This window comes from Artibeus jamaicensis, unplaced genomic scaffold, assembly GCF_021234435.1.
Source record: "Artibeus jamaicensis isolate MK-2021 breed Jamaican fruit bat unplaced genomic scaffold, CSHL_Jam_final contig_518, whole genome shotgun sequence".
Classification (NCBI taxonomy): domain Eukaryota; kingdom Metazoa; phylum Chordata; class Mammalia; order Chiroptera; family Phyllostomidae; genus Artibeus; species Artibeus jamaicensis.
The window spans coordinates 4,173,114-4,198,593 of record NW_026521870.1 but is presented as its reverse complement, the minus strand read 5'-3'; the positions used below and the strand labels follow the sequence as shown (position 1 = coordinate 4,198,593).

General features: G+C 39.2%; 1 protein-coding gene and 1 long non-coding RNA gene across 11 annotated transcripts in view; one reads left to right on the top strand and one right to left on the bottom strand.

Annotated features, from left to right (window-relative positions):
- On the bottom strand, positions 1-24,458 carry LOC119050105 (uncharacterized). 8 transcript variants are annotated; one of them, XR_008392301.1, is made up of 8 exons: positions 24,395-24,458; positions 22,702-22,895; positions 22,024-22,104; positions 19,054-19,130; positions 7,645-7,718; positions 5,161-6,192; positions 3,316-3,388; positions 1-3,216 (listed from the first exon to the last, which is right to left on the bottom strand). It is a non-coding gene; the product is annotated as an uncharacterized LOC119050105 (long non-coding RNA). The 8 variants fall into 8 exon arrangements; XR_008392298.1 differs by lacking the exon at positions 24,395-24,458 and adding an exon at positions 23,574-23,824; XR_008392299.1 differs by lacking the exon at positions 24,395-24,458 and adding an exon at positions 23,230-23,567.
- MAGI2 (membrane associated guanylate kinase, WW and PDZ domain containing 2) overlaps positions 23,834-25,480 on the top strand; it is a 1,409,833-nt gene continuing 1,408,186 nt past the window's right edge. For all 3 annotated transcript variants that reach the window (XM_053668925.1, XM_053668924.1, XM_053668923.1), the window contains exon 1: positions 23,834-24,566. In XM_053668925.1, the coding sequence (XP_053524900.1) occupies positions 24,266-24,566 (301 nt within the window). In that variant the 5' untranslated portion in view covers positions 23,834-24,265. The remainder of the gene's footprint in view (positions 24,567-25,480) is intronic.

Sequence of the window (25,480 nt, the reverse complement as noted above, 5' to 3'; positions counted from 1 at the left end):
TTCTGGCTAAGGAAACTTTTTGGTTTCTTCTCTGCCTACCAACTTGTTAGGTAACCTCACCCTTAGTCCATTTTTATTCATATTGCTTAACTGGGAACTTAATTTTCTGAATGTTTGAGAGTTATAGGTACTTAGAAGGTATTTATGGAGAATATGTCCCTAGTTACCACTAAAAGTAAATTATTTTTCATTAAATGGATGGCAGTTCAAATTCGTGGTTGGAAAAATCCCTGCATCTCTGTCCTAGGGATGGGTAGTGGGTGTGGATTATAGCCTCATTCAACCTTCCTTTTAGGTACTGCTCAGTCTTCAGGGGCAAAATATGTGAAGACCTCCAGTAGTTTCTCAGTCTAGCCAATGTCCATGTAGTTACTGAAAATCTCTCACAGACTCTGAGGAACTATTATTTGCCTTCTTTACAAGTATTGTTTTGACTTAGTAAATTTTCATCTTCTACCACATTAACAGGAAGTAGGGAGACATTATGTCAGAGATGTCTTATGTGGTGTTTAAAGTAACCATGTTTATTCTCAAACATCTGCATTAACAATGACTTTGACCAAGGAAATGTAACTTTAGGACTTAAGTAACGAAGACGTGAAATAGTTATGTTACTTTTTTCTTCCTAACTTAATGATCTCTGTATATTTGTTACAGAGCAGAGGTCCAAGGGGGGCAATATTTGGCCCACCCAGGGATGCCAAAAACTGTTACAGAAAACAGGGGCCCCTCCCAACGGTATATTAATACCTACTGGACTCATCTGTCTGCTGCTAAAGGAAAGACATCTCTCAATGTCAGAGATTTCTGAAAAGGAAAGGAAAGGTTTATACAAAGCTATACAGACTGAAAGCAGTGGCCAATGTCCCCATTAAAATATTAAAGTCCCCTAGGATATCTACCTATGCACACAGCGCTCCCTTCTCCCTCTGTCCTAACTCGGGGTACCATAAGTCAGGAAAAGAGCACACGTCTGTTTTTCCAGGCCGCTGGTACTGTCAGCTGTGTCACCGTCCAGGCAGGATCTCCAATTAATCCAAAGTCATGCGGCACCTCACAGTCCACTGACAAGAGTTCTTTGTACCCATTTTTCTAGTCAAAGTCTCTCCTGCTTTCCAGGCCATGCGGCCAAAGGGAGCACCCCAAGGCACATGGGCCTCTTCTACCAAAGCTGCAGGGGTCCACGCTCCATCAAAAGTGCACGTCTTTCTTCTTCACCTGGCTGTAGGGATCTCCATTCTGGCAAAGCTGCGTGGCTCTCTCTTTCCATGGGCAAGAGGGGGTCCTCACTCTGCCCAAAACCACATGGCTTTCTCCAATGGCTGCCATGACTGGGTTTAAATCCCTGTGCCATTCTTCCTCTGTACCCCTATTTCCGACCCCTCCCATAATCAGTTACACCTGCCAGTGTTTCTGTATCATTACAAGTTTACTGGACTGCCATGGTTAGTCTGGGCAGGTATTGCCCCATGTCCTAGAGCCAATCTTCTTCAAGCTGCTACACAGGCACTGCAGCTCGGGGGACCTGCCCCTCAGTTACATCTTGGGGGGAAGTGACTTCACCCCCCTGGCTCCAAGGCTGGCCACAGCCATTTAACATATCCAAGTGACCTACCAAAGGCTATAGATATGTTAAATGACCATGCCATGGATTAGCTGCAAGGCTGTGGCTGTACAGAACAGCCCTGCATGTTCCTGCTCCATGTGTCCCTTCCCCCAACTCACACCTGTGGGGGAAGGGGTGAGGACATCCTGTATGTCTCTCCAATATTCCTATACACCTTGCGTTCTGGACACCATTCCATGCCTGCCTGGACTAACAAAGGCAGCCAGAGAGAAAGGCTGTGGGAACCGGTAGGTGTAACCCAGTGTGAGAGGATTCAGAAATGTGATTATGATGAGGTGCCAGGATTTAAACAATATGGGAGTCATTCACTCTTTTGGCCAAGTGGCTTAGAAAGGAGAAGAAAAGTAGGAGGTAGCAGCCATACAGAGCTCTCCTGACCATGGGGCTTGGGAAGAGGTGCTCTTGGCCATGCAGGGAGTAATAATGAGAAAAGACACACTGTCTGGACTAAGGGATTAGGCCACACACTGCTGTTGTGATGGTGTCTGCTCTAGCTGACTCCGGAGCTGCAAAGGAATTCTTTGCAAGATGCTGCCTTGAATACCTGGACTTTACCTGGACTATTGAGATTTATGACTTTCCTGAGTTTCACTATGATCTAGAGTAGCAGGGAACATGCTTTTCTGGATTACTAAAGTGGAGGCTGATGAACATGTGTCTCAGATCTTGGAGGAGAGAGCTATTGCTTGATAGCAACTCTGCTACCTTCTAGAAGGACTGGAAAACTGAACAGCTGGCTTAAGATAAGAACATAGGGAACCACTACTTTCAGGGTTTCTGACTGCAAATCAATGTGATATACTACATTAAGAAAATGAACGATTAAAATCATATGATCAGCTAGTAGATGCAGAAAAAGCATTTGACAAAATTTAACATCCATTTATGATAAAAACTCTGAAGTGGGTATACAGATAAAGTAAATGCGTCAGAATTCTCACTCACTCATGCTGCAAACCTCCAATGATGGCCAGATCAAAATAAGTAATAATTAAATTATTTTTATTGGAATATATTAGGATCTATTCCCTTAGGAAGTGGAACTTGGATGGAGAAATTTAAGGAAGAGTTGAGGTAACTACAATTGAGTGCCCTACAAAAGAAATAATCATTCCTTTAGGTTCCTGAAGTATATGTGCACACATATGTTTGTACACACACAATCATATACACACAGAGAAATAGGATTCAACTGCATTATTAACAAAACTTGAGTGTGCAAATGTATTTAATAGTTTGATAACTAAAAGACTGTAAAAGATCAATTCAAAATCATAATGAATTAAAGAACTGTAATTTTTCTATTTGATTGTATTGGGCATCATGGATTTCTTATATAATGAATACTTTTACCACTTTTATGTATATTGTGTGAATTGTGATATATTTAGGTACATGAAGTTGAAACCTATCTTTGTTGTTTAACCTTATAACAGTATTTTATTTTTCTCACATAATAAGTCTGAAGGAAGGGAACCTAGGCCCCCTTCTATGATTTTGCTCCATCATCCTCACAGTGAAGCTTTTACCTTCATGCTTGTCTAATCATGGAGGCAAAATGGTGTCTCCCTCTTCAGTTATGTTATAGGCTAGAAAAAGAGAAGGGGACAAAAACAGAGTCTGTATTAGAAAAACAAAAGTACTCCCAGAAGTCTCTAGCGGGTCCATATTTTTATCATATTGCTTACACTTTTGTTACTTGGTCACTTCTGATGGAAATAGTCTGTAGAGTTGAGCATTTTATGTGTGATTATGGCCAATCTGAAAAAAAAAAAAGAGGTTCTATCAGTAAGGAGGTAGTGGAGAATAGCTCTCGGGTAGGGGATTAGGGTTGTCTAATGACACACTGAATTGATGGTGCCATGTAGTCACTAGTATTTTTAAGCAATTTTTTCAGAGTAATGCTGAATGTCAATAAGTATTCATTTTCATTTATCTAGGGTTTTATTTTTTCATGAATAGCCATTGTTAATAATGAAATAGGTAAATATTTTTATACTTTATCTTGAATTTTATTAGTAAGGATAAGATTATAGGCCATTAATGGCTTTTGTTTACTAGAATATTACATGTATATATACATATACACACATATATATGTATATCTATATATATATAATTTAAATGGTGGCTTTTTGACATCTAAATTCTAAATCATAGGACCTAAACTCTGAAAATTTTCAATGTTTCGAATAACATTTTCTTAATGCTCACACATTGATTGTAGAATACCATGTCCTAATGAATTCTTTAAGTATTGATTGTTCCTAAATGTGGGACACTTATTTAAGAAACTCTTCTGTATTTTATATCTTTGATAGTCTTAATATTTAAAATTCAGTATTTGATAGACCAGTTTTTTAAAATTGTTACCTCTCAAGGAACATTTTTTCCTGTACTTATAAAATATTTAATTCTGTTATATCTTCCACTAAATTATAAATCTTTGGTTCTTCGCATTTTTCAAAACCAGTCTTGAATACTGATAATCAATATGGACAGATTTTTCAATGACATTTAGGTGGTGGGGAGGAAGAGACTAAAGATAGAATATCTGTTGTAATGTTCTGTCTAAATGGTACTCAGAAACATAATACCATTTTGTGAAAGCAAATATAATATTAATTCATAACTAAAGTAATATATTACAAATTTACATCTGATTTCAAATCCTCTGTGAACTCAAGTAGAATTAATTCTGACTCATCTTACACATCATACTGAATAAATTTTTCCAAATCTAATTTTGGTCCTGTTGATTTGAGCTGATTTGTGTTTTATTTTATTTTTTTAAAGATCTTATTTATCTTTAGAGGGGAAAGGAAGGAGAGAGGAAGAGAAACATCAATGTATGGTTGCCTCTTGTGCGTCCCCTGCTGGGAACTGGCCTGCAACCCAGACATGTGCCCTGACTGGGAATCGAATTGCAATCCTTTGGTTCGCAGGTCCGTGCTCAATCCACTTACACCAACCATGGATGATTTGTGTTTTATAACAGTCACATGCAAGAATGATAGAATATGAAATATATCACATGACACATGGAGTTTAAATACTACTTTATCAATTATAACAATATATAAAATATTGCATATAAACATTTTACCCTTGTTTATAGCTATAACATTTAGAATATATAGAAATGAAACAGAGAATAACCAAATAAATATTTAATTAAAAATTAAGAAAATTGTAAAATGTGCTCCATATGACACATGTACATATATAAATGTATAATTTTTGATATATGATATATGGATATATAAACACATGATATTCTGAAACACACTGGCATAATAAAATCATTACATAACTTTCTTTTTTTCTCATAATGTCCTTTGAAGTATGCTCTGTGAGGTAATTCTTCTCCTTCCCCTAAATAAAATCTTTGTTGGTGCCCCAGAGCTATCTTAAATAATGTATCCTCCTGGTACTTTTGTCACTTAAACTGTTTCACTTCTGAAACTGATAGGTGTACTAAAGTAATAATAAAAACTTCAAGCTTCATTCAAAATTAAAGCTTCTGCACTCACCTAATCAGCTATGCAACAGAAGGCAGGCTTGTAGTATAAAGTACAGCTTGGATAGATATTCCTCTGTTTTCCCAATTCGTCTTTCGTCCTCTCCTCAATTCCTAATTTGCACCGTTTCTGACCATTCCAGGATTCCAGATGGTGACGGGAGAAGAGGTAAGGGCACAGGAATCTCCTGCATGCTTGTATTTTAGAGCTGCCATCACTGTTCTTTGCTTTTCCAAGTGTCATAGCTGACTCTTTTCATTTTCATTGAAGGGAGTTTCGGTTCCTTGGAGGGTTCTTCGGACCATTCACTCCTCTCCCCATTCACTGATAGGCATCTCTCACCAGCACCTGACTGGGATTCAGGTCTCAGGAGTCCATCTCTCAGACTCTCTCTGTTGGGATCCTATTGCCTTTTAGGCAGCTCTTTTGGATAAAGTCATTTAAAATGACCCTGGGGTAGCTTTCACCCACATATTTCCATCCTGTTGTCACAACTTATATTTTTCAATGTATTCAGATCCGTTTTAATTAATAAAATTGAAATTAAGTTTAAAGCATCACTGTCAGAGTTAATTTGAAAGCATGAATACAGACCACTAAAAAAAAAAACTATGATGTACAGTGAACACATTTACTGATTGTTAAAACACTGTAGATTGTTAAAACAAGCCAATATCCTTCTCTTTCAGAAGAAAACACAAAGAATTAGTTGAGTAAACTATTGCTGAATTGGGGAGAGCAAAGTTTGATGTGATGAATTTAAAAGAGTATGTGGTCTAGGGTCAAACATGTGGGTCTGAGTCAAATCTCCACAATGTATTACATACAAGAAGTAGACTGAGTTTAACTAAGCATGTAATGTCAGTTTATTTTTCTATGAAATGGGAATAACAGGTGTAGCAATTACATTGTTTAGATGATTAAACAAAATACAATATATATAGTATACATTCTTAATAACTGTTAATCTTGCTTTGTAACACTGGTCAAATTGTGTCCTTTTTATATTATGCTGTGGCTTCTGGTGTTTCTCTTCTATGATATCTGAAATAAAAAATAACATGAATATATGTGTATAAATATATTTTACATTATTTTCAGGTCACTAAATTATTACAATGCAATAGGGAGCAAGTGTGTATATGATGTAGTACTATAGTAGGAATGTATGATTTATTATAGTACATAAAACTATCAAACTGTATTTTTCTAGATAAAGTGAATGAATCGGTAACAATAAGCCTCCATTTCTACTGAATTAATCTTTGGGATTATCAAACCAAATAGAAAAGCTCTGGCCCTGACTGGCGTAGCTCAGTGGATTGAGCATGGGCTGCGAACCAAAGGGTCACGAGTTTGATTCCCAGTCAGGGCACATGCCTGGGTTGCAGGCCAGGTCCCCATTGGGGAGCATATATATGAGGCAACCACACATTGATGTTTCTCTCCCTCTCTCTAAAAATAAATAAATAAAAACAACAAAAACAAATAGAGAAGCTCTGGTTTTCAAAGTTAATTGGGGAGAGATAAACCATTAGAAAAAAGCCCCCCTTGACATGCTGGGAGAAAACTCTATGAATTTGAATACATACTCACAGAACTTTTAGGATACAAGTCATGATTATTTTGAGGTTTACACTCCTCATCTTTTTCAAGTAAGTTATCCATATTAGTAGCCAAATGATAGTCAAGCTATTGCTAAATGAAATGGCTAGTATTGCCTCTGTAGCTACTGTATTTATCCAAAGAGAGCATATTAGTATTTTACCCAAGTAGACAGTGTCACTACTTCCTTATTTGTTTATACTCCTCTCATAAATATTCATCCAAGATTCTGAGTATAATGAATGCCTAATATGATTTTACCATGCGGTTAAAATGCTTTTGTCTCCAATCTTATTTTTATTCTAACAGACCCAAACAACACTGCAAGGGTCTACTCTATTAACATCTAGATGATAGTTCTAGAAAATGTCTCCTTCCTGCATCTGAGATTCCAAGATATGTAACCTTTAACTATTAAATCTATTTGATGTGCTTTGCTCAAGGTCAATTATTATTATTTTGTAGGCCCACTTTATGTAGATAACAAATATATTCCCTTCAAAAGTGTTAATGTGCTCCCAATAAGCCAAGATTTATCTCTGTTTATGTACTTAATAGAATACATATTAATACATTTTAAATACTTCTCTCTGTATTTCCTATCTCTGTCCACTCAAAGGGCTTATTAGTAATGACCCCAAAATAGCAATAAACAAGTCAACAAGTCAAATTACCACATTTTGGGTCTTGATTGCTGTGGCTCTGAATTGAGTGCCAGCCTGCAAACTAAAGGGTCACTGGTTTGATTCCCAGTAAGGGCACATGTCTGGGTTGTGGGTCAGGTCCCGAGGAGGGGGCGTGCAAGAGGCAACCACCCATTGATATTTCTCTTCCTTTGTTTCTCCCTCCCTTCCCCACTGTAAAAACAAATAAAATCTTTAAAAAAATTACCATATCTTGGTTTCTATATATCATTCTTCACTAGCAGGAAGAGAGCTATTTTTGGAAAAAAGGCAGAACCAGAGCTGGGGAAGAGAAAGAACAAGAAAAATTTGAAACTTTTTTTAAATATCATGAAGCAAAGAAATGTTCTAATAATCAGAGGGACATATCAAAGGGATAAGTGAACCAACTTGAAGTGGCCTCGGCAAACCAAATATGGGACAATTTGAGTGTTAAAAAATTATTAGAAGTAAATTCTAACCCATTAGATTAAATAACAATGTAGGTTTTGCTACTGATTCAAATTTCTAAAACAATATATAGAATTAAATGTAAAAGCTTATGCATTTATTCATTAGTTTAGTTCATTCAGTAAGTTTGCATCATGCAGTTCTATCACCAATGACTTCAAAGAGAACCTGCAGGGTAAAAGCCTCTCCCTGACTACAGATAAGGCCCAGAATAAATGCCAAGCACTTAGACACTTAGCAAATGCCAACATTTGGGAACTTTCTAGGGGGGGCGCTTCAAGTATGTATTTCTGATTCTACAACTTTAATGCTGCATTCTACAACTTCTCTGTCATCTATTAAAGCATAGTGTTGTCATTGTTCCCTGACAGAATTGACCTTTGACTCATCTTATCAAAATGTCCTTATCCTCCTCCCATTTATCTGGCCAGATTTTCCACTCCTAGCTCCTCATCCAACTATTCTATTCTGCTGGGCACTTAGGAGTTGGAAAAGCCCTAAGGTTCCAAGTTAAGGACAGTAAATTCTGATAAACAAAATATAATTAATGTCTCAAATACCGCTCTATTACTCTAACTTAAAAAGATAAACCACAGAAAGCATGCTATTAAATCAAGATTTTTATTAAGTAGTAACTGGCAATCAATGCTAACTTATGTAAAAGCAGACTGAAAGTCTATCAGAATAATGGAAAAACTGAATTGAAAACTGCATGTCAAAAATTACTCAATATTTTCACAATGTTTCCATGAGTATAGTTTGCATTAAATATGAATGGTACTTAATTTAACATTTTATTTTTCCATAAGAAAATGATAAATATTCTACTGGCTATAGAATATAGCTATAACCTAGAGCTAGTTTATGGCTATTATCCTTAATAAATATATCATGGAATCTGTTCTGAAGATAAATATTGCATAAGTTATAAAAAGGAAAAGATATCCATTCTCTCATTTATTTAACAATGATTTATTGATTACCTACTATATACATAGTACTACATACTGTGTAATACTACTACTCTGGTCTATATGTACCCAAGGATGAATTAATAACATTTTTGTTTTAAAGAAACTCAGAAGTATTAAAGTAGGTATATGCAAATTAGTAATTGCATATAAATTTATCAAGTGTAAAAGTAACGCTAGCATAAAAATTGAGTAACTAACAATGCTGGGTGGAGAGAGAAGGGAAGGCTTCCTAAAAGTGGGAATGTGTACAGTGAAGTTTAAGAGATGAGTCACAGATTATTAGGCACGAATGAATGAATGACAAGCTATCAAAATCAAAGAAATAGCATATACAATGGTACAGATTAGCATGGAGCATGGTAGGAGTCAGGGACAATTAATTTTAACCAGGGTGTAATCTGTGAAAAGCCTTATAGAATAATCTATGAAATAATATAATTTGAATGCACAAATTAACCAAAGTGAAAATTACCTAGTCTCTGACATGTCAAGTTTCTCACCACCTGAGAAACTATATACTTCCCTTTCCCACTACCTGAAAAGTGCTTCCCCCAGATTTTTACACAAGTGAATACTATTCCTCATTTAAGTCCTGGTTTAAAAAAATCACTCCCTAGGCTGTGGCTGGTGTAGCTCAGTGGATTGAACGCGGGTCTGTGTACTAGAGGATTACAGTTCGATTCCCAGTCAGGGTTGCAGGCCAGTTCCCAGCAGGGGACTCACGAGAGGCAACCACACATTGATATTTCTCTTCCTCTCTCCTTCCCTTTGCTTCCCCTCCCTTGCCTTCTAAAGATAAATAAATAAAATCTCTTAAAAATAAATAAAAGTTATTAAAAATTACTCCCTAGGGCAAAGACATACAAATGGGGTGAAGATAATCTATTCAATAAATGGTGCTGGAAAAATTGGACAGATACAGGTAAATAAATGAAGCAGACCACCTTCTTATACTACATACAAGAATAAACCCCTACAAAAAATATAGGCAGTACAATCTCTGGCATTTCTCTTAGTAATATTTTTTTTTCTGATACATGTCCTCAGGCAAGGGGAACAAAAGAAAAATAAACAAATGGGACTATATCAAACTGAATAATTTTTGCACAGCAAAGGAAACTATCAACAAAACAAGACAACCTAGTGAATGAGATATTTGTCAATGATACACCTGACGAAGGTTTAATATCCAAAATTTACAAAGAAGACATGCTACTTAACACCGTAAAAACAAACACTCCAATTAAAAAATGGGCAGAGAACCTGAATAGATACTTCTTTAAGGAGAGGATACAGGTGGCCAATAGGCATACGAAAAGATGCTCAATATTACTAAACCTCAGAGAAATGCAAATTAAAACCAATGAGATGTCACCTTACGACTGTCAGAATGGCTATTATCCATAAGTATATAAACAAAAGTGCTGTGAGGATGTGGAAAAAAGCGAAACCCTGTGTACTCTATGGGAATGCAGATTGGTGCAGCAACTACGGAAAACAGTATGGGAGGGCTCAGGAAATTAAAACTGGAACTGACTTATGACCCAGTGATTCCTCTTCTGTGAATGATCTGAAGCCAAAACATTCATTTGAATGTATATATGCACCCCTATATTTATGGCAGCATTATTTACAATTGCCAAGCCATGGTAGCAACCCAAATGACCATTAATAGATGAGTGGATAAAAAAGCTGTGGTACATATACACCATGGAATATTACTCTGCCATCAGAAAGAACAAAATCTTACCATCTGCAACAATGTAGATGGAACTAGAGGGTATTATGCTAAGTGAAACAGCCAGAGAAAGACAAATACCGTATTATTTCAGTTATATGTGGAATGTAAAGAAAAAAATAAACAGAATTGAGGGACATTCATATACACAGAGAACAAGTGATGATTACTCAAGGTGTGGTGGTTGGCAGTCGGGGTGAAGAAGATGAAAGGACTAGGAAGTTCAGTTTGGTAATTACAGGATAATCATCAGGATATGAAGTACAACATATGGAATATAGTCAATAATATTGTAATGGCTATGTGTGGTTGCAGGTGGGTACTGGGAATATCAAGGGTGGCACACTGTAAAGTGCACGATTGCCCACTATGCTGTACACCTGAAACTGATACAAAATAATGCCAAAAAGTAGACTGTTATTGAAAAATAAAATTTAAAGTTTTTTTTAAATCACATCCTAGAAGAGGCCTTTCCATAATCCCCACAACTACAGTAGTACCACCCTACCACTTGTTAACATTCCATTTCTTTTGCTTTTAAATCAACAGAGAGAATAGAAAGAGAATATCAATTGTACAATTTTATGAAACATGCCCACATCCTTTTGATTTTTAATTTCTTTATTCTTATAAACTAGATTGAGAAAATCATGGAAATTTCTAAGCAGCATTTGGAAGTATGTACTCTAGGGATTGTCAGCTCACAATCTTTCCTTTAACTTGTAATCAATGGATTTTGCTCACCAGTATCTGTATGAGGATGACTAAAGCAGAAAACAACCTGTCGGAGATATTCGCAGTATATTATCTCAAAAGGATAAGTCTCTGAGGCAAAATTATCAGGCAATATGACAAAACACAGTGAAGCATTTTAGAAAGAACAGAAGAGATGTTTCTAGCCTTTTGAATCATACCTCATATGCAAATATTCCTAGTCTTGAGGAGAGATCTATATTGGTTTCCAGAGAAAAAGGCTATGAAGTAAATCTCCATTAGTACAGAAAAAACTTACACTTCCTTTATTTGGCTTCCTGTTAAATCCAAAGCTTTAGGGAATGCTTATACGTAAGCATAAACTGACATACTTTAAAATATTATCTGGGCCTTCTGGTCAAGGCAGAGGTGCAGGTAAACCACTTCACTTCCTCCTGCAACCACAAAAAGAGTTAGAACTAGACCACAAAACAAAAAACACCCAGAACTGTCAGAAAATCAAGTTGTATGGAAGTGCAACAATGAAGGATTTAAAGAAGCCACATTCATCCAGATGGGTAGAAAGGGCTGAGATATGGAGACAGGTGGAGAGGTGCAGAGAGGCAGCACTGGCAGCAGAACGGGCAGTCCCACATTCACGTGTGGGAGATAAAAATGAGGAGGGAGACCTTGGGAGCAAGGAACCCCAGCCCCAGGCCAGACTGCACAGCCTAGAGTTCCAGCACCAGAAAGACAAATCCCCATAACTTCGGGCTGTAGAAACTAGTTGTTGAGATGGCAGAAGAAACTGCCAGATTTTTCAGGGGATTCCACTAAAAAGGACCCGCATGGACTTAAAACATACACAGACTCACCCTCTCTGGCATTTAGCATAAGGGCAATAGCCGGAAGGGGAACAGTTGTACAGTACAAATGCCAGGCAAACCTCCAGAAGCCAGGCATTGTCATTGCCCCCTCTTTGAGCCCTCCCCTGAAACAGAGCCACAAAGCAAGTGAAGCAGGTTGCTCCGACTTAGTGATTACCTAAGGCTCCACTCCACATAATTTACAGGTGTCTTTTCTACAATAGGCCATGCTACTAAGACAGGGAGTCAAAGCAGCTGTATCTATTAGAAAGAAACAAACACAGAGAGGCTGCCAAATTGAGGAGACAAAGCAATATGGTCCAAATGGAAGAACAGAACAAAACCCCAGAAAAAGAACTAAATGAAACAGAGATAACCAACACATCAGATGTGGAGCTCAAAACACTGGTGATCAGGATGCTCATGGAACTCATTGAGTACAGAAACAAAATAAAAAAGACCCAAGTAGAAATTAAGGTCACATTATGTGAAATAAAGAAAAATCTACACTGAACCAACAGTGGAAGTGATAAAGCCAGGATTCAAATCAACAATTTGAAACATAAAGAAGTAATAAGCATTCAACCAGAACAGCAAAAGGAAATAAGAATTCAAAAAAACAAGAATAGTATAAGGAGCCTCTGAGACATGTCCAAACATACCAATATCCAAATAACAGTGATGCCACAAGGAGAAGAAGAAGCCTAAGAAATTGACAACCTTTTGGAAAAAAGAAAACTCTAATTTGGTGAAAGAAATAGATATACAAGTCCAGAAAGCACAGAGAGACCCAAACAAGTCGGACCTAAAGAGGACCACACCAAGACACACCATAATTAAAATGTCACAGATTAAAAATAGAGAATCTTAAAAGCAGCAAGAGAAAAGCAGATAATTACCTACAAAGGAGTTCCCATAAGACTGTCAGCTGATTTCTCAAAAGAAACTTTGCAGGCAAGAAGGGACTGACAAGTATTCTAAGTAATGAAAAGCAAGGATCTATGACCTAGATTGCTCTATCCAGAAAAGCTATCATTTAGAATGGAAGGGCAGATAAAGTGCTTCCCAGACAAAGTAAAGCTAAAGGAGTCCATCATCACCAAGCCGTTATTACAGGAAATGTTAAAGGGATTTAATTAAGAGAAGGAAGAAGATCAAAACTATGAACCATTAATATGGTAACAAATTCACAACTATCAACAACTGAATCTACAAAAAACAAACAAAGCAAACAATCAGAACAGGAACAAAATCACAGATATGGAGATCACTTGGAGGGTTATCATGTGAGAGGGGCAAAGGGGAGTATGGGGGAAAAGATGCAGGGATTAAGAAGCATAATTGGTAAGTACAAAATAGGCAAGGGGAAGTTAAGAATAGTATAGGAAATAGAGAAGCCAAAGAACTTATATGCACAACCCAAGGACATGGACTAAGGGGGGATATTGCTGGAGGGAATGGTGGTACTAGGTGGAGGGGGGCAAAGGGGAAAAATTGGGACAAGTAAAATAGCATAATCAATAAAATTTATTTAAAAATAGAATATTTTCTGAGCTTAAAGAGGAAAATGTAGTATGTTTGTTCTCCTTAAGGTCGGCAAGGTGTTTCATTGAGTCCCTAAACTCTTGCAGTTGCATACTCAGACCATGTACATAGGAGCCTTTTCCTCTTCAATACCTATTGTTATTAAATAAAGAAAATATTCTCTTATATTTCTAGTTCTCCTATCCAGATACTGTGACAATATAAATAAAATTTTAAATACTGCCTAAAGTGAAAATCAAAATTGTATTTTATTAAAATATGTCCTCGAAATCTTGAAATTTTAGTAAAATGTCAGTCACTATACTATAAAAGACTTTAATATATGCAAATATTTAATCAATTCAAAATTAAATGAAATTTATTTATATCTCAACCATACGTAACTCATACTGAGCAATATTATAACTAATACTAATCATAAGTAAAATATTTATAACATTCCTTAAACATAGCCTAAAATTTATCACACATTTATATAAAATTTTCAATTGTTTCATATTTATTATTCATAAAATTTTTATTTAGACAAATTATTGTACATTAAGGATATTAACTTTGAATTATACATTTATAATATTAAAGTCATGGTGGTGGTCTTAATATATCTGATAATTATAGGGTCAATTAATTATTAAAGAAAAGCCTTAGAAAGTGTTTTGGAAAAGGACCAGGAGTGATCCTACAAAATTAATGAGGCAATGATGGGAGCAGTTGATTGGAAGAACATATATTAAATACTGAGTGCTCATGAGAGGGATGTAATAAGCCTATTATGTACATCCTACTAAAGCCAGATGTGGAGACTGTGTTAAAAGAACATTTGCAAACTGAAGCATCACTTTAAGGTATTAAAGAGAATGATAAGAGCCTGGTCTTTGAGTATTCATTTTGGATATATAAAAAGCATTGATGGCATTAATGACTAATGATTAAGTTAACATGGTCTCACAAGTCATACTTTATAAATAAAAATGTGCATTTTTTATTTCACTTGTTCCTTATAAAGCTGTACTAGCATTATGTTATCAATTCTTTCTCTTGATGTCCTAATTTTTGTAGTCTATAGTTTATGAAGTAAATCGCTTCTTTGGAAAATCATGGTAGCTTTGCTTTTCACCTATCTTCTACTGAATCCCTTAATGTCCAATTTTCTCCAGAGATTATAGAAAATGGCTTGCCAAACTTCCTGATTCTTTTATTGCCCTTGGACCTAACTGAGAGAACTTGGAAGATTAAATTCCCCTACAGCAATTAAAAAATTTTGAATTGTCCCATGACTCATCTTAAACTTCAATTTTCTCTTAAAAATTTATCATCCCTTTTTCATATTTAAAGTTATTCTCCTTGATAGATAAAATGTTATACAATTGTCTTAACACTTCAATACCTTCCCAGATGGCAAACTTCTTGCAGTTCTTGATCTTTTAAAAAACATTTTAAAATTTGGGTTTAGTTTATTAGCATCAATTAATTCTGTGCTTAATAGCTACAGTTGACCCTTTCAGATTCACTTTAATTATGTCTTCATTTTTTCTACTACTGTATTTTCCTTCACTCATTCAACTTCTGTGAGAAATGCAACCATGAAGTCATGCTTTCATGATTCAGCCTAGCAGTATGGCTAAGATACGACTAGAATGCTCAGTATGAAGCAAGAAGAAATGTGATGAAAAGTATCAGGTAGCATTTCTTAGGAGTTCATCAGATAAGATTATTTTCAGCAAATTATGTATAAATAAAAACACTTTACATAAAAGGGATACTTAAGCTGGACTTTCAAAGAATCTCTTATCCAAGCAAATGGTTTAGCTTCAATGGATCTATGAACTACATGAAATGATATATGATATTAGGAAAAAACATGCATATATGCATTTGTGGTAGAGGGAAAAGGGTGTGACAAGATCACTAGTATTTATCATATTCTGGAAGATATCCATAGCATTTAAAATGGTTAAAAGCAAATCATACCATACAGAACAGTATTTGAAGAGGTTTGCAAAATTATTCAAATTAGTGTGTTTAGAATTACATTCTCATTGCCACCAAATGTTCATCCGCATTTTTTACTTCTCAATAATCTGCATGAGAAACATGATGAACTCTTCTTTGAATTTTTTGAAATATGCCTTTCTTAAAGACTAGAAAACAAATCTGACAATTCCTTACTGCTTCAAAATAGAATATGTTCACTTTCTTTCCGTAACTTTCTTTCCACCTACAAGATTTTTCACTGGCAGAAATTAAGCCCATGATAATATTATCCCTTTGTTGCTTCTTTTACTTCTTCGTAATAAAAAGTGATAACTCATTTAAAATCAGTAACAAAATGATTAAAAATAAGACAGGTTTATAATATGGGCAGTATACATCTTATTAAAATACATATAGAATGCTCTAAGTTTATTTTAAAATTTATAATGGAAATTGATGGAAAACAAGATATATAATAATAAGAGTTTTAGAGAAAAAAGATAAATTAAGATGCACATTTGTAAAATAAGGGATAATATGAAAAATACAAGTAGTTAGAAAGGTAAGAGATAAGTAGTGTTTTAGAGATAGAATTTTCCATATAGATAGAATTTTCTGTAAGGATGAATGCATGAAAAAATGGTAAGATGGTTTTAAAAGATTTAGAGTCACAAAGTAGAAAGTGATAGTAATTGAACACAAATAAAAAGAGGGGGATAGATACAGCTACTTTATGGCATGAACTTGAGATACCAGAATTTTTGAAGTATTTAAAAAATCTAGTAAGAAAAGCCTGAGCTATAAAAGGTATGAGAGTATCTTTTTGAGATTAGTAGAATGTGAAGTGATGATAAAAGACTGACAGGTACTGAATAAGTAAAAGTCAAAAAATGAAAATGAAAGACAAATCAATCCAGATACTGACATTCAAGTATGACTGCATAACAGTGCATAAGAAAAAGTACATTTCCAGATCCAAATACAATACTTTTGTTGTATTTTGTGCAGTATGTTGAATAAGGTAACCAAAAAGCATAAAGAGGTCTTACCCATTATTATTTATATAAAAATGTCAATGGTTTTAAAGTCAAAGAACAAAAAATATTTTTCAGTATTTTTCTCTTCTCACAGTTTGCATTCTATAGGCAAAGACAAAGAGTCCCCAAATCTGTATCTATCTGCAGCTCAAACTTTCTCCAGGACTTGGGCTTGTATTCCCAGTTTCTGGACTTAAGATCTGCACAACCACAGTCACTGAACTTGACCAAGAAACCACTGTACAAACAAGGCAAATGCTTCTGGAACATAACTTAGGCAGTTTGGGGAAGGTGCCATGTTTTATATCTGTATAAATATGTTCTACTACAGACTAGTATCTAAAATCCAAATCAATTTTTAAATGATAACTAGAGACTTTAAACAAGATTATTCTTGACCTGGGAAGTGGACCCTTAGAGGTATCCTAATAGAACAGTCTGAGAAGTTCTGCATTATGCTGCATAAATCTACCTTACAAATATGGATTAGCATTTTTGGGTGAATATTGTAGCAGATACAGGAGGAAGTTTAATAATTGACAAATGAGGGAGTGGGTCAAGTTTATCCTCTACCAGCACTGTCACGACTACTACCATCTCTCAGATTGTGTCATAAACTATTGAAGAATCTGGCTTCCTTTCTTAACTTTAGATTCATGGCTAAGTATATTGTCTTTTTTCATCAATATGTGCTCTTCTGCATTCCATTCTTTTAAGACATTAGCATGGATATAAAGAGATAATCATTTAAGACTAAAGATAAAAATTCATATTAAGGTCGTGGTCATATAATAAAATTTTATACACCATTACATTGCACATATCTGTCATTAGGCAGAATTCTGCTGAGCATATACATTGTGCCAGAGAATGTGCAATGTGGTAAGAATGCAAAGATTAATAAATTAAAAAAAACCAAAAAGCCTGCCCATTCTTCTATGGAAGACAGACTTCGAAAAACAATGAAATGAATTAGAAGCCATGTTTACACAAAGGTACATGGAGACATAAAGGTGAGTTTCATGTGTGTTGAAAGGATAAGAGTCAGAAAAGGCTTTTGAGAGGTGACTCTAGAGATATGTCTAACCAGGTCAGCAGGTATAAACTATACAGAGAGAAAGAGTTGCCTTTCAGGCAAACTGAGAAGTATGAAATGTCTTAGTGAGCCAAGGAAACAAAGCAATTCAGGATGAATAAAACAAAGGGTTTTAAGAAGAAGGGGAGATTCAGGCCTGACTTTGAGTAGGACGCTGGATCAGCTGCCCCAGGGTACAAACATGGTAGGTGACTGAATTCTCTGCTGTGACCTGAACATCAAAATTCAATTTTGAAATTTCTGCCTTTAATTATATTCAAAGGGCCTATAATAGATATCGCAAAGGGAACTCCTTTCATTCATCTTTGTCTTAGAAGACCTACATTAGCTGGGTTGCTCCAGCATCCAATTCCAGTGATTATATGGAAAGAGATGGCTAGTTAGGAAGGAGGCAGAGAAGGATTAAAGCAAGATAAAGAGTTTGGACTCTGCTGTGTATTTCATGGGCAGCACTGCAGGACTTTATGAAGAAAGGAGTTTTCAAAAAGTTCTCGCAGGCAATGTAATAGAGGTTTCTGAGACAAAAGGCAGGGATTATATGCAGTAGTGATGTTGACAATCTGAACTAAAATGTAAACAGTGAGGATATGACTACGCGGTATCCTAAAATACTGTAAAAGACAGAATGTCTCCCCCCAAAGATGTTCTGGTTTTACTCTCTGGAAACTGTGTTTATGTTACGTTATGTGACACAGGGAAATTGAGGCTACAGGTGGAACTAAGATTGCTAATCAGCTAACTTTAAAATAGGGACATTACCTGGGCAGAGCTGTTATAATCAGAGTCCTGAAAAGTGGACGAAGAAGACAGGAGAGTCAGTGTCAGAGTGATGGAGTATGAACAGACTTGACCTGCTGTTGATTTTGAAGATATAGGAAGGGGGCCACAAGTCAGAGTTCAGGTGGCCTCTTAAGAGCAGGAAAGTGCAAGAAACAGAATTCTCTCCTAGAGATCCAGAAGAAATGCAGTCCCTATGTCTTAGTTGTAGCCCAGCAAGACTTATTTTGGACTTTTGGCCTCTACAACTATAGATAACAAATTTGTGTTGTTTTAAGTTACCAAGTTTGTGATGATTTTTTATAGAAGAGGGAAAAATACAAATACCCCATTCAACCTTAGGACAAAGAAAGTCCTTGACTAAAAATCACATTGAACATTTACACTCTCTGCCAAAATGTGGGAAATATCTTACTTTTGGTCAGGTAGGTCTCATCCTTTATAATGTTTTTCCTAGATGGGCGTACCATGTTTTGTTCTTACTGCCCATGGTTCTTCATTCTTTCTCCTCAAACACTTGAAGATCTTACAGGGATACAATAATCTGTTGATTAATCAATAGATGACATTTGTGTGCTTTTCTGTTCAGACAGTTAATTTAAAATCACTCAGTTTTAGGTACTTTAAAATGTAATACTGCATTAGAAGTAGGAGCTTTAGAGTCATACAGATGTAGATCAAATCACAACTCCACATCTTAATGGTAACGTGCCTTTGAGCAGTTTAAAATACCTAAACCTTTTTCCTTATCTGTAAAAAGAAATATAACACTGTACGTCAGGAAGCCCAGAATCATACACTTTAGATGAACATTGTGTGCAAGTGATTTATTAATTAGAAAATGCTTATGCAAAAAAATGCATCTGTTACCAGATTAAGCAAGAGAGGAAAGGAAGGGAGTTCAGGCAAAATGCTGGCATCAGCTTGATCCTGCCAGGAAGCGTTGAGTATTCTAGAGGCAATAAGACTGGGCTTTTATACTCTGCAGGGCAGTTCTTGGGAAAGGTTCACTGGGAAGAAAGTTAACTCCCAGGTGGTTCTCTCTGGCTCTGGGTGCCTGAAGGCTAAGTGACTCCAGAGCCTTTGGGCAGTCTTCAAGGAGAGTCTCAGGGGATGGCCTGTGAGAAATAAAATAACACAGAAGCTGGGGATAGGGCACTCAGACAAAATCTAAGGGATTCAAGACGTGGAGTGTCCCACAAGTATCAACGTCCTAGACCTCTTCTAAAGATTGAATGCATTCATGCCTTTCTTTTTTGAGCCTTTATGCTTCTTAAAGTATTTTTCTTTTGGAATAGCATGCAATATCCAGTGCCATGCTCTGCACATAGAGTGCTCAGCAATGAAATAATTCTTTCTTGACACAAGCATCAAACCCAGAAAGCGTAGACAAAACAAAAATAACACAAATGTGAAGGATGCCAGAATAGCAAATAACTGAATTAGTCTGAACCTAACATTTGAAAATGTTTGTAATTTTAGTTGTATTTTTCATAGAGCTGGAAACTTGAACTACTTGAGAATAGAAACTGTTTGTTTTTATCTCTGGAAAGCTAGGCAAAGACAACCAACCAACCAACAGTATATTTATTTGATGACCATAAATCTTAGTGAAAATGCTGTTTTTACCCCCAAGAAATAATATAAGTACCCAGAATGCATGCAATTTTTTTTCTTAAAATGTCTCCTTCTTCTGTATTAGTCTCTGTTCCTATACTGATCATTAACACCATTAATTTTGATAGCACTTTACAGTTTTAAAGTACATTCACATTTAAGTGCATTTAAATGCTTTCAAATTTTATATGTTCCTGACCAGTGTGACTCAATTACTTGTGTGTCATCCCACAAAGCAAAAGGCTGCTGGTTCAATAACTGATCAGAGCACATGCCTGGGTTGTGGGTCCCCCAGTTGGAGGATGTATGAGAGGGAGCAGATTGAAGTTTCTGTCTCACATCAATATTTCTCTCTCTCTCTTTTTCCTTTTGATCCCCTCTCTCTAAAATAAACAAATAAATAAGTAAATAAGTAAATAAATAAAATCTTTTAAAAATTTACATGATCTTTACAAAACTTCGCTATATATATTGCCACTTCCTTTTTACAAATGAGGCAACAAGCTCTGGAAGTTTAAGTGACTTGGTTAAGGCTGCACAGTTACGGACAGGATGCCAACTTCTGACTCCCCAGATAGTGTTACTGTTTCACCTTGTATCAGTAGAGGTCCAATCAGGACAGAAATCACACCATAATAGGAACAAAGGACATTTAATATAAAGAATTATTACCTACTAAAAGGAGAGTGACCACTAAGAGAAGAGAGATCACTGAAGCATATAGGAAGAGCCAATTTAGGGAGCACCCATGAACTCCAGGATGGTGGGATAGTATCCAGTGAAGTAACTTAGAAGAACCACACCCCCACTTCCATCCCTATCCTGTAGCCTAGAATGAGAGACAGACCTCATCGGAGATAACGTGTCTATGTCCCACTTGATGGCCAAGAAATGTGTTGGGCTGTCACAGATTGGGCTGGCCAGCTGAGGTGCCAGTGAAACTTGCTAGGAAGCTACCCTTTGGGATGCCGGCAAGGCTTACTGGGAAGACAAACACTAGGGAACTGTTCAAACTTATTGGAGGATGTGAAACACGGGTTTCTAGCACACCACTGGCCAGAAAGCCACACACTAACCTTGTAGAAGCAAGAAGAAAAACACTGGAACTAAGAGAAGTCCCGCTTTTATGCAGTGTCTCTCTAGCACCTTCTATTCAGTAGGCCTAATACTATACCAACTAACAACAAAGAAATGTTTATAGGTTTTAGTTCTAATAACATAATTCAGGACAAAGGAAATGAATGAATTAGGAGCTGAGAAGCATTCAGTTAACTGATATACATGTCAATGACTCTCCTGGGTTCTTGAGGGTAAAATGCTTTTATTTCTAACTCCTGCTCCATTTGTTTTTGTTTATCCTAGTTACCCCTACAATAAAATTCAGATGAAACCTTTGGGGACATTATGTACTAATTGCTGGTGTGACACACTGTACGTGCATGGGGAGAGAAACAATGCAGTGACTGAGACCAGGTCTGGAACCAAAAAACTTGGGTCTGATTATTTGCTTTGCCATTGACTAAATTTGCAGCCTTCTCAATTTTCTCATCTGTCAAATGGAATGATAACAACATCCACCTTATTAAGATGTAAGGAGAAATTAATATATGTAAAGCCTATTGGACAACATCAAGCATGCAGTTAGAACTTGATCAATATTAGCATCAGCCAAACATGTTAGTCTGTAATTAGTGTTTAAAAATACTTATTTAGTTCTCATTACCAACTTCCACTTAGGATTGTGTCTCATAATGCTAAAAGTCAACTTTGGGTGAGGCTGGGCTATGCTAGAAAAAGTCTTGTGTACTCCTGGGCATTACCTGTCACTCGTTTTTCAGATCCTGGAAGTTCCCCTGGCTTAGTGAATAATTCCCATCAGTCGCAGCCAACTCACTGGGGATCTGTTTTCTCAAGTGAAAAAAGACACACGGTTAAACAAATCATCTTTGTTTTAGATCTTTTCCAGTACTGACTAAATTTAATCCCACTTTTCCCCAAATAATGAGTTATACTTGAGAGGGGAAAGGAAGGAAATTAACATTTTAAGTGCTACCCACCTGAGTCAGGCAAGCACTTTGCATGCATTAACCTGATTTCATCCTCATCACTTGCCTATCAGATTAGTACTTCTAACTCTATTAAACAAATCAGGAAACTGAGGCTCAGAAAGGTCAAGCAATATACTTAAGATCAAGCTCTTGGTAAGAAACAGAGACTGCATTCAAATCTGGCCTTTCTGAACCACTTGCCTCCCACACTATCTTCCTATCAGACATCAAGATTCCTAACTGAACAAGTGCCTTTCATGCTTTGTGTTGAAGATGTGAGTAGGTGTGCGACATTTTTTTTTTGTCTTAAACATATCATTTGAAAGTAGAACAAGTGAAATTCACTTATCAATTACAAGAATTTCTAAAACCTCGCCAAACACCTCACAGGAAATTCGCGGTCGAGTGAAAATCAGCAGCCCTCCTGCATCCTCGCGCCCCTGTCCTCACCTCTCCTCCGGGCTGAAGGGAAAGGAACCTGGTGCTGGGCCAGCGAGCCGAGTGCCAGCCCCGATTTGGCCGGGTTCACCCTCGGAGCCTTCTTCTCCTTCTTTGTCGCGGGAGTTTCTCAGGCCAGGTCATCTTAAGGTTCTTCCCGAGCTACCAGCCGGAGTTGGAGGGCTTCCCGGGGTCCAGGCGTAACCCTGCCGGGGCCGCCACAATTCTCGGGCGAGCACGTGGATTTCCCCGGGGAAGGCTTCCTACCGCACCGCACCGCACCGCACCACCCGGCCCCCCACCATCCTGCAGCCCCTCGCTTTCCGCGCTTTCTAACAAGGAAACCTGAAGCCCCTTCCCCTCGCTCCTGGGAATCGCCTTTCACCCAACTCCGCCCAGCGTTCCGTCCTCGCCCCGGGGCTCGAGGCGCGGGCTGGGCCAGTCCCGGGAAAGGGCTGCTGCTTCGCCCTCCCGCGCGGGGGTACCCTAACTTTCCGCTCCTCTGCGGGGAAATTTGGAGAACTCTGCCACGAGTCTGACCGAAAATAGGAAGAGAGTAAATCCCTCTAAACTGCAGACTCCCACGCCAGTCTCCCCGGCTCCCAGCGCCCAGGCCTCTCCCGCAGTTCCACGGCGGGCCGAACGCGGCTCTCTCGGCTGGATCCCGCGCCAGGGGGCGGGCGGCGCTCCGGCAGAAGCGCCAGCACCCCTTCGCGTTCAAATCCAGGTCCAGCCGTTTTGCTCCCGCCCAGTCCGCGCCCGGGTGTCGGGGCGTTCTCTCTGCGCTGCAGCCTAGCTCACCGCTCGGCCGCTGGGAGACTGAAGAAAGGTCCGCGGTCGGCTCTCAAAGCTTTGCCTGCCGGCCTCCCCACGCCGGGCCTTACCTCCCCTCCTCTCGCGCTCCCGCCTCCTCTCTCCGTCTGCCAGGCGGACCCAGCCTGCCTCTCTCTCAGCCTTCACTACCGGGTCAAGCTGCCGAGGGGGGGGAACGGAGACAGCGGCTCGGCGGCCCCCTACCCGGCGCGCGCGCCCCTCCTCCCTCGGCCGGCTCCCTCCGCCTCTGCTCTCCCTCCACCCCTCCTGCCAATACTGTACAACTAGTACACACACACAGACCCGCCGCTGCCACTGCAGCTGCCATGGACATCAGCTAACACCACACACCCAGGCGCGCGCGCTCCCAGTCGCACCGCGCAGGAGTGGCCCCCGGCATCTCTAGCCTCCTTCCCCACCCCCACCCCACCCGTTCCCCGGCTCCGCTATTGCTCGCTGAGGTTGCCGCCGCCGCCGCCACAGCTCTCCTCTGCTGCGGGGCCACAGCCTTGAGTGTCATTCAAGGGACAGCACAACCTCACCCAGGCTCTCCTACCTCTGCCCAGCCATCCCTCTCATCCTTCCCCTTCCTCGTCCACACTCCATCCAAAGAAGAGGGAAAGCACCGAACAGAGAGGGGAGGAAGGCAAAGTCTGCGCTTCTCACCTCTTGGCCCCCTGGCTCCTGCATCCTTATTCTCTCACCGCCAACACCCCTACTCCAGAGGAACCCCTCAGGAGCTGAGGCAACTCGCCCCACTGCCATGTCCAAAAGCTTGAAAAAGAAAAGCCACTGGACTAGCAAAGTCCACGAGAGTGTCATTGGCAGGAACCCGGAGGGCCAGCTGGGCTTTGAGCTGAAGGGGGGCGCCGAGAATGGACAGTTCCCCTACCTGGGGGAAGTGAAGCCCGGCAAGGTGGCCTATGAGAGCGGCAGCAAGTTGGTGTCGGAGGAGCTGCTGCTGGAGGTGAATGAGACCCCCGTGGCGGGGCTCACCATCAGGGACGTGCTGGCCGTGATCAAACACTGCAAGGACCCCCTCCGGCTCAAGTGTGTCAAGCAAGGTGAGCGCAGCGGGGCTTTGCCAGGAGGTTGGATCTCTCCAAGCGCGGGGCAATGGAAGGGTGGGCTCGCTGTGGAAGGGGGTGTGTTGCACGGTAGTGGGCTGAGGTCGAGAGAGTGGCAACGGAGCAAGTGAGCTTGCCGGAAGATGCGAATGGGGGGCTCAACGAAAGGGAGGGCGGGTTTCGGTGTGGCGTATAACTTTGTTTGCGCAGTTTACCTTCCCCGGTGGAAGGGGCTTGGCCTTGTCTGACCTCAGAGGTGGGGGCAAGCTCCCGGGGCAAATTGAATGTGCGTCAGTGCCATCGTCCGTGGTGCATAAAGCGCTTTCAGAGACCGGAGGGAGGAAGGAAGAAAGGGAGGAAGGAAAGAAAGAAGGAAAGTAGGGGAAAAAGTCGGAGGGAGAAAAGGAAAGAAGGAGCAACTTGAGGGTGCAGCGGCATCACTAGCAGGGCGGAAAGGAGGAGAAGGTGGCGGGGAAAGAGGAGAACTATGCCCTCCCCCTACCCCACCCCGTTTGGGAAGCTGGACCATGGATGCCTTGCTCCTCAGCGGTCCCCTAAGGATCCCTGAGCGACTACTTGACGAAGAATGGAAGGAACCCATTGCTTTGGGCGCTTAGATCGATCTTCCTTAACTTTTTCCCTGCTTCACTCCTCTGCCCCCCTCCCCCGCCCACGGTCGTGTCATGTGGGCACCGCGCGTCACGTGCGCACTGACTAACCAGGGCGCTCACCCCCGGCTGGCCCGCAGGAGCGGACTCTCAGAGAAGGCGTGGCGCTGCGGAGGGGTTCTGGTGTTGGGGCGCTGGGAGGAAGGGAACGGTTGCCCGAATGTACTCTACCCAGGGATTGTCCTCTTAGAATGAGAGTCCTCTGTCTTCGGGTTGGGGGAAGGGGGTCATCATGTTTCTGAG